General features: G+C 46.2%; 1 protein-coding gene across 1 annotated transcript in view; it reads left to right on the plus strand.

The window, feature by feature from the left end:
* The first annotated feature begins 478 nt into the window (after positions 1–478).
* Positions 479–13,593, plus strand: part of UBXN7 (UBX domain protein 7) — a 77,840-nt gene continuing 64,725 nt past the window's right edge. The window contains exon 1 of the mRNA XM_008009659.3: positions 479–592. Within this exon, the coding sequence (XP_008007850.3) occupies positions 520–592 (73 nt within the window). The 5' untranslated portion in view covers positions 479–519. The remainder of the gene's footprint in view (positions 593–13,593) is intronic.

Below are 13,593 nucleotides of genomic sequence, written 5' to 3' on the forward strand. Positions count from 1 at the left end.
CACAGTCGGTGAGCTGAGCCATTAGTCTAGAGGCTCGGGGGCGGGGACGGGGAGAGTCGCTTTAAAGCGAGGAGGCAGGGTTTGTATTTTGATGGGACCTAACAGAGTGCGGAGCAACTGCGAAGCAGAAAAAATACCGTTACCGGAGTTGGCCCTGTCAATAAAGCTCGCGAAGCTGAAATGCGAAATATCTGCGAAGACCGAAGCTTCCTTCGGAATGTAGGAATCGACACTGCGCCTGCGAGACTAGCCTTGGAGCCCGGAGAGGAAAGCACCAGCAGCGGCAAAAACGATGCACCGGGCAGGCAGCAACCGAACAGCCAACCGGAGAGCGGGGAGCGCTCCGGCCCGGTGGGCAAGTGCGCCTGCGCAGACCGCGGGGGGGCCAGGGAGGGGCGGGGCTTGGGGGCGGGGCTTGAGGGGCGGTCAATGCGCCTGCGCACACCGCGCGGCGAGGTGGGGGAGGGCGGTCCGTGTGTGTCTGTGTTGTTGTTCGGCGGCGGCGGCGGCGGCGGTAAGATGGCTGCCCACGGGGGCTCCGCGGCGTCCTCGGCGCTGAAGGGGTTAATTCAACAGTTCACCGCCATCACCGGTAAGAGACGCGGTTACCGGAAGGTGGGGGGGGGGGTTCGGAGCGGGCGGCGGGTCTGCCCCGGGCTTCCCCTCACCTTCAGGCATTCCTCCTTCGGGCTTTCCCCACAGCTCCCGTCCTCCCTCCTGAGGAAGAGGCGACGACGGCGTCGGGGTCTCCGGGTTCAGGCGGGAGACAGCCCCCCGCGCTCCCGAGACCCTCGTTCTCTGTCTCCTAGTGGTGTGGAGGGAGATCCCCCAGCCCCCCGCCAGCCCAGACCTGGGAATGGGCCGAGTCCGCCGCCCCCGCCGGCCCGGGGACCCGGGGGCGGGAGGAGTGGGGGGCCGCACCCGGGCCACCGCCCTCCTCCTCCTCCTTCATCCTCTCCCTTCTCCGTGCAGCCCTGCGGGGCGGTGCGTCTCCTCACCTCCGTTTTCCTTTCTTCCCCGGCCAGGTCATCCTGCCCCGGTCCCCGGCCTGCCCTTCCCCTTTCCGGGCCCCTCGGAGCCATCGCCGTGGCCCTGGCGGGTTCGGGCCCTCCCGCCTTCACGGCGAGGCCGGTGGGTTCGGCCGTGCCCGTACACTTCCCGGGGGATCGGCCGCCAGAAGCGGGGGTGCCGAGGAGGACCTCGGGGACTGCGGCTTAGAGGGAAGAATGAGGGGGAACCCCGAAGCCGAAGCGGGGAGGCCTGGAGGAATCCTGGGTGGCGTTTCCCACCTCCCCATAATAAAATCATAAAGACGGAGACGATGGCGCCGGGGCCTCCTGCTGATAAGATAGGGATGGCGGCAGAAACTTCTTTGAGAGAAAATCTGTTTCTGGGTGTCGGTATCCCCGAAACCCTAGGCCTAGGTTGTTCTCTCCCTTTGGACCCCTGCGAAGGGCACACGCAGATCCTCTTACCGCCTGGAGGAAAGGCCCTAAAGCCATTCTCTGAATTGTGTCTTGTTTCCCTCTGATGGTGCTGAACTTTTCTTGCATGAGTTATTAGAGGGCGGAGCAAATGATGAAGTGCTCTGTGGAGGGATTTGAGGGAAGAGTACTCCAGTGTGCCTGAGTGTGATTTTGCCGTTCTAGTTTGTCATTTTGGAAGGAGGTCAGAATGTTAGTTCCCTTTCTCAACGGATCTTTACTTTATCTCGGAATGTGTTAGATGCGGAGAATGTTTCCATGTTAACGTTCCTAGAGTTTAACGTGCAATATCTGGTTAAGTAAAATTTTATATTGTTTTAACTACTATAGGTTGTATACTAAAGTTTTATATTAAAGCTAGCTTTATTTTTTTGCTTTGCAGTGATAACGAGATATTTGACGCATTGTTATCTAGCTTGTGGGCATGGAACATCAGGTCAAAGTTAGTAAAGTAAAATTTGTAATGAAATTGGGGTGAGGAGTTACATGATAACTTCTCTTAATATTTTTAAACTTTGTGATTGGATTATTGAAGATATAAAGGATTTAATTATTATATTAAATATATAAAGGATTTCATAATGTCTAACATCATTGCTATGGAGAAGATTATTGTGTATATAAGTTAGTGTTGATGCGTTATGCTTATATAGAAAAATTTTCGCAGTGAATCTGATAGAGAAGTGAATATCACTATTAATCCTTTCTTTAGATTTCCTAGAGATGGTTTATGATGCCACTTGGGCCTGGCGCGGTGTCTCACACCTGTAATCCCAGCAGTTTGGGAGACGGAGGCTGGAGATTCACATGAGGCAAGGAGTTGGAAACCATCCTTGGCAAGACATAGTGAGGCCCCATCTATACAGAAAAAAAAAAGTGAGCTGGATGTAGTGGCACCGACATGTAGTCCCAGCTACTGGGGAGGCTGAGGTGGGAGGATTGCTTGAGCCTAGGAGTTCAAGGCTGCAGTGAGTTGATCATGCCACTGTACTCCATCCCTGGCAGGAGAGCAAGACCATTTCTCAAAAAACAAAAAGAAGGAAAAAAAGCCACATTATTATTATTATTTTGAGACAGAGTCTCGCTCTGTTGCCCAGACTGGAGTGCAGTGGCACGATCTCGGCTCACTGCAACCTCCACCTCCCGGGTTCAAGCGATTCTCCTGTCTCAGCCTCCCTAGTAGCTGGGACTACAGGCGCCTGCCACGAGGCCCGGCTAATTTTTGTATTTTTAGTAAAGACGGGGTTTCGTCATGTTGGCCTGGCTGGTCTTGAACTCCTGTCCTCAAATGATCCACTCACCTCAGCCTCCCAAAGTGCTAGGATTACAGGCGTGAGCCACCTTGCCTGGCCCTAAAAGCCACTTAATTAATTTTCAGGTTCTTATGCTAATTACTAGTCTTCCCAAACTCTGATTGGTTTAACGCCACTTTACTACTTCTGTTGCAACATTTTTATTAGGTGCACAAAAAAACCAAAGTGTGATGAGATGAATTGACTCACTTAATTGCTTCAATTCTGTTTCTGTTAGTCTACACAGCTTGATTTCTGGATCAAGTTGGAGGCCCTCAATCAGTAGACAATGATATCTGAAAATCTACAGAGGGAAGATACCTTAGAGTGTTCTTGAAATACTGTGAATTTCTATTGATAATTTTTGGGATTCTTCTTACAAGTTAGTGATTAACCATTAGAAACACATGATTGGTTTCTTTTTGCCTTTTTTACATGCCTTAAAAAGAATTTTTTTGGAGTTCTCTCCACATATGTTTAAATCGTAGTGTTTATGATTAAAAGGTATTTTACATTTATTAATTGCTGGATGAATTATAGTGACCTTAATCGCTTATGCTCTGATTTCACAGAGGTTTTACTTGGAAGCTCAACATTCTTGTAAAAACAAATGCATCATCAAAAATGTGAGTCCTTATTCCTTAGGCAGGAGGGAAAAAAAGAAAAAGAAAAAAATTAAAATAAATGTGAGTCTTATCTTTTCTTTGGCATTTAGAAATAGAACGGAAAATTGAAAGATTTTAGAAAAGTCTTATTTCTTACTGAATAGAATAGATCTCTCTCTGATTCAGTGAGTATGACATAATGACTGATTTTTGATTTTTTTTTTTTTTTTTTTTTTTAAAGAGATGGAGGTCTCCTCTCTTTGTTGCCCAGGCTGTTTTCCAACTTCTGGGCTCAGCCATCCTCTTGCCTCAGCCCTCCCGGTAACTGGGGCTACAGGTGCACATCAGTGTGCCTGGTTCAGTAATGGCTGATTAAAAAAAGAGATTATTAAAAAGATAATATCATAATAACTTTTGTTGTTGTTGTTGTTGTTTTGAGATGAATTGGGTCTTAAACTGCCACGCAGACTGAAGTGCAGTGGTCTGATCATGGCTCACTGCAGTCTCCTCCTCTTGGGTTCAAGCGATCCTCCCCCCTCAGCATCCAGGGTAACTTTCTATATTTTTTGTGGAGATGGGTCTCACTTTGTTGCGCAGGCTGGTCTTGAACTCCTAGGCTCAAGCAGTCCACCCACCTTGGCCTCCCAAAGTGCTGGGATTACAGGCGTGGGCCACTGCACCTGGCTGAAATAATTTTGATAAAAGGGAAAAGAACTAATCCTCCTTCTCACAACAGCAATATTTGTTTTACATATTCCACTTCTTGTTTATATACTTATTTTTACATTGTAGATCATAGTATATACAATTTCTGAGATTTCTTTTTCTTTTCTTTTCTTTTTTTTTTAAAAGATGGTCTTGTTCTGTCACTCAGGCTGGAGTACTGGAGTACAGTGGCATAGTCATAGCTTGCTGCATCCTTTACTGTCTGGGCTCAGGTGATCTCCTGCCTCAGCCTTCAGAGCAAGTTAGGACTACAAGCGTGTGCTGCCATGCCCAACTAAAAGACACAGTTCTGGAATTCTCACTAACATTATGCCATAAACAGTTTTTGCATGGTCAGACTGATAAGCAGGTGGCCAAGAGAAGTTACGACCTTTGTAGTAACCATACTGAGAAGCTATGTACAGCATGGTTTGCCATTTATGCTTGCTTTTTGGGTCCCCCCCCCCCCACAGAATTTCACTAAGTCACCCAGTCTGGAGCGCAATGGCGTGATTTCAGCTCACTGCTGCCTAAGAAAACCCGTCTTGTTACTTTTATAGTCATTCCACATTTTACAATACTACTGTTTGATCTCCTCTGATTTATCTTTGAATTACTGTTGAACACTTTCAGAAGTCATATCAATTCTCAAAACATGAAGGAAAAATATGCAGCTGGATCTATTCTGAAATAGCAGTTTTTAAAAGTATGTTTTGAAGCCGGGTGTGGTGGCTCACACCTGTAATGCCAAGCACTTTGGGAGGCCAATGCGGGTGGATCACCGGAGTTCAGGAGCTTGAGACCAGCCTGGCCAACATGGTGAAACCCTGTATCTGCTAAAAATATAAAAATTAGCTGGGCATGGTGGTGCGCGCCTGTAATCCCAGCTACTCAGGAGGCTGAGGCAGGAGAATCTGGTGAACCCAGGCGACAGAGGTTGCAGTGAGCCGAGATCGGGCCACTGTACTCCAGCCTGGGCGACAGAGCGAGACTCTGTCTCAAAAAAATAAAATAAAATAAAATAAAATTAAATTAAATTAAAGTATTTTGAGCCATGGCAGTATTCCATTAGCACCAACTTTGGGCTGACATCTGTCACACATATACACTAGTGCACATGTGTAATCAGAATAATTCATGGAGTGAAGGTGAGGGATACATAGACACTATAGAACAGGTGCAAAATAAACTAGAAGGTAAGGACAAATGTGAGGGCATAGAAAGTAGAGGCTAAGAAGAGTACAAGAGGTTACTGGTACAGAAATTCATAGAGCTTTGTGCACAGTGGCAATCACCTACTTCAGAAAATTATAGAACCTCAGTTGTAGAAGAGGCCTTAATCTTTCAAATTGTTGAGTGAGTACATATTTATTATAAAAATTAGGAACTGTCATGTTTATAGTATTTAGCTTGATGGCCAATTTCCATTCATATTCCTTTTTTTTTTTTTTGAGACGGAGTCTCACTCTGTGGCCCATGCTGGAGTGCAAAGGCATGATCTTAGCTCACTGCAGCCTCTGCCTCCTGGGTTCAAGCAATTCTCCTGTCTCAGCCTCCTGAGTAGCTGGGATTACAGGCATGTGCCACTGTGCCTGGCTCATTTTGTATTTTTAGTAGAGACTGGGTTTCTCCATTTTGGTCAGGTTGGTCTTGAACTCCCGAACTCAGGTGATCCTCCTGCCTTGGCTTCCCAAAGTGCTGGGATTATAGGTGTGAACCGCTGTGCCCAGCCTCATTCATATTCTTTTGTACGGAACATTTCCTTTCTCTTGGGTTAATATTAAAATGTGAGGCCGGGCGCGGTGGCTCAAGCCTATAATCCCAGCACTTTGGGAGGCCGAGGCGGGTGGATCACAAGGTCAGGAGATCAAGACCATCCTGGCTAACACGGTGAAACCCCGTCTCTACTAAAAAATACAAAAAACTAGCTGGGCAACGTGGTGGGCGCCTGTAGTCCCAGCTACTCGGGAGGCTGAGGCAGGAGAATGGTGTAAACCCAGGAGGCGGAGCTTGCAGTGAGCTGAGATCCGGCCACTGCACTCCAGCCTGGGCGGCAGAGCGAGACTCTGTCTCAAAATAAATTAAAAAAAAAAAATTAAAATGTGATTAAGTTCTCTGTGTCCGGAAAGGTGGTCACAGTATTATAGATGTTAAGAGAAAACTTCAGGAATTTTAACAATAGTTTCAATAGGTGATAATTAAGTTTCAGAATTTCTTTTTTTTTTTTTTTTTTTGAGACCAAGTCTCATCCTGTCACCCCGGCTGGAGTACAGTGGTGCGATCTTGGCTCACTGCAATCTCTGCCTCCCCAGTTCAAGTGATTCTCCTGCCTCAGCCTCCGTAGTGGCTGGGACCACAGACACGAATGCTCGGCTAAATTTTTTGTATTTTTAATGGAGATGGGGTTTCATCTTGTTGGCCAGGCTGGTCTCAAACTCTTGACCTCAGGTGATCCACCGACCTCAGCCTCCCAAAGTGCTGGGATTACAGGTGTGAGCCACCACGCCTGGCTGAAGTTTCAGAAATTTAAGGGAGGTAATTTTGAGTTGCGAATGGAATCTTATTAGTAAATTCATTATTTATTGATAGACTGCTATGTGCACAGGCGTGGTTCATATCTTAAGGATACAATTGTGAGCAAGCCATGGTGTCTGTCCTCAGAAAGCTTAAAGGTTAACAGGAATAGAGACACATGAATAGGTATTAGAATCCAGTGAGAGAATGGTAAGGAGCTAATACGGGAGCACTAAAGAGGTAGGTCAAGAAAGGCTTCCCAGGAGAAATAATTTTTTATCTAAAATCTGGAAGGTGTTTCTGGTAGGAGGAATGTGCAGAGACTTGGAAGAGAATTGGGCAGACATATATACAGACAGAGATGAGAGAGGTGAGACAATAGGTTTAGGGAATTGATAATTCCAAATGAGTAAAGCACAGCTAGTGCAATAAATGGACTTCAGGAGATAAATGGGAGATTGGATTGGGCCTTGTAAGCCATGTTAAAAAAAATCTTGGCTTTATTCTGAGAATAGTGGGGAGTCAAGGGTTTTAATTAGAAGAGTGAGACTGGGCACTGTGACTCACACCTATAATTCCTGCACTTTGGGAGGCTGAGGTGGGAGGATCCCTTAAGGCCAGGAACTTGAGATCAGCCTGGGCAGCATAGTGAGACCCCATCTCTACAAAATATATTAAAAATGTATTTATTAAAAAGGAGTTACATCTGATTTGGCCTTTTTTTTTTTTTTTTTTTTTAAAGAAAGAGTTACTTGGCTGTAGTGGAGAAGAGATAGGTTCAGAGATCAGTATTGTATAATCAGTATAATACTGTTGTATTAACCCAGGAAAGATAGATAGTGGTGTCCTGAAAAAAAGTTAGTGGCAGAGAAGTGGACTCCAAAAGATAAGGGAAGAAATCAGAGTTAAAATGAAGTTTAGGATTCTGTTTTGGACACCTAGGTATGTAACAGTGCTATTTATGAAGGTATGGAATAGCAAAAAGGTGTGGGGAGAAGGTGGTTAGCTCAGTTTTGGATAAGTTAAGGTGCTGCTGATAAGACTTCCAAATGGAGCTGTTCAAGCAGGTGAATATTTGGATCTAGAAAGAAGTGTGAGAAATCTGTCATATTGATGGCAGTTAAAGTTATAAAAATGGGGCCGGGCACGGTGGCTCACACCTGTAATCTCAGCACTTTGGGAGGCCAAGGTGGGTGGATCACCTGAGGTCAGGAGTTTGAGACTAGCCTGACCAACATGGTGAAATCCCATCTCTACTAAAAATACAAAATTAGCCGGGCATGGTGGCGTGTGCCTGTAATCCCAGCCAATCAGGAGATTGAGGCAGAAGAATTGCTTGAACCTGGGAGGCGGAGGTTGTAGTGAGCCAAGATCGCTCCATTGCTCTCCAACCTGGGCGACAGAGCGAGACTCTGTCTTTAAAAAAAAAAAAAAAGTTGTAAAAATGGATGAGGCAAGGCCTAGTGGCTCACACCTGTAATCCTAGCACTTTGGGATGCCAAGGTGGAAGGATTACTTGAGGTCAGAAATTCAAGAGCAGCTTGGACAACATAGCAAAGAGCCTGTCTCTACAAAAAGTTAAAAAAAAATTAACTGGGCCTGTTGGTGCGTGCCTGTAATCCTGGTTGACTTGGGAAGATTGCTTGAGCCCAGAACTTTGAGGGTACAGTGAGCTATGCTCCTGCTGCTACCCTCCAGCCTGGGTGACAGAGAGAGACCTTGTCTCTAAAAAAAAAAAAAATTAGGAAAAGAGAAAGGATGGCATCTTACAGGAGAGAGTGTAGTGTGGGAAATAGTAGACTCCAGGACACAATGCTGAAGGGACCCCAACATCTGGGGGACTGCAAAGAGGAAAGTGCAGAGAAGACTCAGGAAAAACCAAAGATGTAGGAGGAAAACCAGGAGAATATCATGGCACTTAAAACATCAGGAGTGGCCACGCATGGTGGCTCACACCTGTAATCCCAGCACTTTGGGAGGCTGAGGCGGGTGGATCACACGAGGTTAGGAGTTTGAGACCAGCCTGGCCAATATGGTGAAACCCTGTCTCCACTAAATATACAAAAAATGAGCTGGGCATGGTGGTGAGCTCCTGTAATCCCAGCTACTCGGGAGGCTGAGGCAGGAGAATCGCTGGAACCTGAGAGGCGGAGCTTGCAGTGAGCCGAGATCATGCCACTGCATTCCAGCCTGGGCAAGATGAGAGTGTGACTCTGTCTCAAAAGAAAAAGAAAAGAAAAGTGAAAAATTATTTTGTAGATGGAATAATGATTACTCTCTAATTTGTCCTTTGTTTAGCTTAACACAATTAGCTTCAAGATGACTCTCTTCTGTCCCTGTGGTACTTCAGAATCTTAGTGTTGATAAAATTCACGTAAGTGCTCCAAGGTACTTTGGGTTTATTCACTCACCCTGTCAGGTGGATAAGTCAGATGGGGGTTGAGGGCCAGGCAGGTAAGCAACTGGTCTCCGAGACTGGGATTGTCCTGCTCTGCCCCGCCTTATGCTCCCTGAGGCTCTGAGCCGAGTTTCAGGCCTCTGCCATGTCCCTACTCTTCCATGCCCCAGCTCCACAGTTTCCCAAGGATACAGTGAAGCCAGCTGGCACCTGATGGTCAGGCAGGAGGGGAACAAGTACCCCAATGCCCATCACAGCCAAGAAAAGAGGCACAGTGGCCAGGCCACAATCTGGAGCGAGTGAGGGGGCCAGCTCCACCCATCCCAGTGGGATACCTGGCCCTGCAGCTCCAGAGAGGGTCCGCTGGCCCACATAGGCACTATCCACACACTTCTCTCAGGGACCGGCTTGTTGGAGGGCTTGTTGCCAATGTTCGTATACATGATAGATGCTCAGTAAATGTTTGCTGGCGTGGAAACACTTACGCATTGCGGCGGCCTGCCAGTTTAGCCCACATGCCTGGCCTTCTGCCCTCCCTCCCCAGGGCAGCTGTACCTCAGCCCCTTGTGGTAGAGACGATCCCCAGACCAGGTGGTGACTGGCCCCGCTAGGTTGGGCTGTTGTGTCCTCTGGCTGTGGCTTGGTCAGGCTGGCGTGCAGCCAGGCGAGGACTTGGCGGGCTGGGCTGCCTATAGCCTAATCTGTTTTTAGTCTCCTGTTTTCCAGAATGTCATGTAAGTGGAATCACAATATGTAGCCTTTTGAGTCTGGCTTCTTGCTCTTAAGCTTTTGCATTTGAGATTCATTCATGTTGTCGTGGTTCGTAGTTCCTTCCTATTTATTGGGGAATAGTATACCGTTGTATAGTTATACTGTGGTTTGTGTATGCATTTATCAAATGAAGGGTACTTTCCAGTTTGGGGATATTATAAATAAAGCCAGAAACAGTAGTGTACAAGTGTGTGAATATTTTTTGAAAAATACCTAGGAGTGTGTTTATTGGATCGTATAATAATAGTTATATTAACTTTCTAAGAAGCTGACAAAGAATTTGTGGCTTTCTGGTATAGTGACTTTCTAAAGTCACTTTGGAAAGTATAGTGGCTTTGAGAGGCTGTGGGAGGATTGCTGGAGGCCAGGAGTTTGACGCCAACCTGGACAACAAAGGAGACCCCTCCCATCTCTATTAAAAAAATAAGAGGCCGGGCGCGGTGGCTCAAGCCTGTAATCCCAGCACTTAGGGAGGCCCAGACGGGTGGATCACGAGGTCAGGAGATCGAGACCATCCTGGCTAACACGGTGAAACCCCGTCTCTACTAAAAATACAAAAAACTAGCCGGGCGAGGTGGCGGGCGCCTGTAGTCCCAGCTACTCCGGAGGCTGAGGCAGGAGAATGGCGTGAACCCGGGAGGCGGAGCTTGCAGTGAGCTGAGATCTGGCCACTGCACTCCAGCCCGGGCTACAGAGCAAGACTCCGTCTCAAAAATAAAAAATAAAAAAATAAAAAATAAAAAAAAAAAATAAGAATAGTCCGGGCGCGGTGGCTCACGCCTGTAATCCCAGCACTTTGGGAGGCCGAGGCGGGCGGATCATGAGGTAAGGAGATCAAGACCATCCTGGCTAACACGGTGGAACCCTGTCTTTACTGAAAAATAGAAAAAATTAGCTGGGCGTAGCGTCAGGCGCCTGTAGTCCCAGCTACTCGGGAGGCTGAGGCAGGAGAATGGCGTGAACCTGGGAGGCGGAGCTTGCAGTGAGCCGAGATGGCGCCACTGCACTCCAGCCTGGGTGACAGCGAGACTATGTCTCAAAAAAAAATTAAAAAATAAAAATAATAGTAATAATAAAAGAGAGTTCCAGTTGTTCTGCATTCTTGCCATCATTTGGTATTTTTAGTTGTCTTTTTTTTTCTTTTGGTACAAGATCTCACTCTCTTGCCCAGGGTGGAATGCAGCCGTGTTGTCGCAGCTTACTGCAGCCTCAAGCTCATGGGGTCAAGTGATCCTCCTGCCTCAGCCTCCTATGTAGTTGGGACTACAGGCACACACCACCATGCCCAGCTAATGTTTTATTTTCTGTATAGATGAGGTCTTCCTGTGTTGCCCAGGCTGGTCTCAAACTCCTGCCTTGGTCTCCCCCAGTGCTGGGGTTACTGGTGTGAGCCTCCACACCTGGGGTTGTTTTGTTTGTTTGTTTTTTGTTTTTGAGATGGAGTCTCACCCTGTCACCCAGGCTGGAGTGCAGTGGCGTGATCTCGGTTTATTGCAACCTCTGCCTCCTGGGTTCAAGCGATTCTCCTGCCTCACCCTCCCAAGTAACTGGGACTACAGGCGCACACCACCATGCCTGGATAATTTTTGTATTTTTATTAGAGACAGGGTTTCACCATGTTGGCCAATCTGGTCTTGAACTCCTGGCCTCAAGTGATCTGCCCGCCTCAACCTCTCAAAGTGTTGGGATTACTATGAGCTACCATGTCCGGCCATTTTTTTTTTAAAGCTATTTCAATAAGTGTGTAATGGTATGTCATTGTGGTCTTAATTTGCATTTCTCAGATGACTAATGATATGGGGCATTTTTCATGTAATAACGTACCATCTAGAAATCTTTTTTTTTTTTGTTTTTTTTTTTTTGAGATGGAGTCTCGCTCTGTTGCCAGGCTGGAGTGCAGTGGTGCGATCTCGGCTCACTGCAGCTTCCACCTCCCAAGTTCAAGCTGTTCTCCTGCCTCAGCCTCCCAAGTAGCTGGGATTACAGGCGCCCGCCACCACACCCAGCTAATTTTTTGTATTTTTAGTAGAGACGGGGATTTCATCATGTTGGCCAGGATGGTCTTGATCTCCTGACCTTGTGATCCTCCTGCCTTGGCCTCCCAAAGTGCTGGGATTACGGGTGTGAGCCAATGCGCCTGTCCATCATCCATAAATCTTTCACGCCCCAACTTTTAATTATTAGATTCAACAGACATAAAATTACTCTATCAGATTGCTGTAAATGTTTCTGAATGCTTCCACTAGAATTTGTATTTTTATCTTGTCACAGACTAGTAAGAGATAGCTGGTCTAAGGACTACCGTTTGGGTAGCACTGGCCTAGGTGATGGCAGAACAGGAACTGGAACTCAGGCATCTTGGCTTCTAGGCGCATGCATTTCCCACCATTAGCACTAGTTCCCGCACCACTGGTTCCTTTTGTGAACTGATGAATGTTTGCCTTATCTATCCCCTAACTTAATAATTCGATTTCTCTGTACTCACTTAGTTTTTTTTGGTATGCATTTAAAAATGTTTTCAATATTTGAAAACTTAAAAACTCCAGGATTAGAGGCTGAGGTTAAAATTTCAGCTTATTTCTCACAACTCTCATCCACTCCCATATCCTTGGCAAGTAGTTTAGCTTACTTTGGTATCATTGCTGGGGAAAATGTGGAACGGAAAAGTAACCTCTTGTCCCTGTCATTTCTGTACGGGGATGAGGATGATTGTTTTAAAGTCTCTGTGACTGCTATACTTTGGTTTCTGGATGGTAGTGAAGAGATGATCACTGTCCTTCTTTTGGCACTGAGAGTAGTGTAGACAGTGTACGTAAGAATATAAACTAGAAGATAGCAGCATGAAAATGGCCATCATAAATTGTGTGCCACAGCTGGGTTAAGTAATGCCCTTTGGTGCCATTCATTAGCAAGTGTAAGACAGATGGAGAGAAGGGCAGATAAAGGAAGTTTCAGAAGGGGGTTCATGTGGTGAGAAACAAAGTAGGACTCCTGTCATGGGGTATAGATGACTGGATTAAATTAAGCTACCCTGCTGCTGCCTACAATATTGGAGCCTCAAAATAAGCCCATTTTTAATTTTTTTTTTTTCCTTTTTTTTGTTTTTGAGACGGAGTCTTGCTCTGTCACTCAGGCTGGAGTGCAATGGCGCAATCTTGGCTCACTGCAACCTCCACCTCCCAGGGTCAAACGATTCTCCTGCCTCAGACTCCTGAGTAGCTGGGATTACAGGCGCGCATCACCACGACTGGCTAATTTTTTTGGTACTTACAGTAGAGATGGGGTATCACCATGTTGGCTGGTTTCTCCTGACTTCAGGTGATCCGTCCACCTTGGCCTCCCAAAGTGCTGGGATTGCAGACGTGAGACACAGTGCCCAGTCCCAGTAAGCCCATTTTTAACAAGTTTGCAAATAGTTTAAATCTGTAAACTTGTCGAACTTGTTTTATTAGCCCCTGCTTAAAAAAAAAAAAAAAGTTATGTTCTTCTAACTGCAGTAAGATAGAAGTCCAAATTCTTTACAGCTGATCCATCAGTAATTGTTAAGTACCTCTCGGGTGTATAGGTAAAATGTAGGTAAAATGTGTAACTTCACTAAACTTGTTTATCACTGTTCCTTGCCTTACATCATTTAGCCCTCCTTACTTTTCAACCTCTTCCCTTTCAGTTAACCTTCACTTCTTCATATTCCTCTGTGTAGCTCAGTGATAGTGTTATTGGCAATTGCAGTAGGACAGTTCTATCCATTCCAGAAGTTTAACACTTTTAGTTGCCTTGCTGACAAATTACGGCAAATTGAGTGGTTTAACACACATTTATTCTGT

This window comes from Chlorocebus sabaeus, chromosome 15 (genome assembly GCF_047675955.1).
Source record: "Chlorocebus sabaeus isolate Y175 chromosome 15, mChlSab1.0.hap1, whole genome shotgun sequence".
Lineage (NCBI taxonomy): Eukaryota > Metazoa > Chordata > Mammalia > Primates > Cercopithecidae > Chlorocebus > Chlorocebus sabaeus.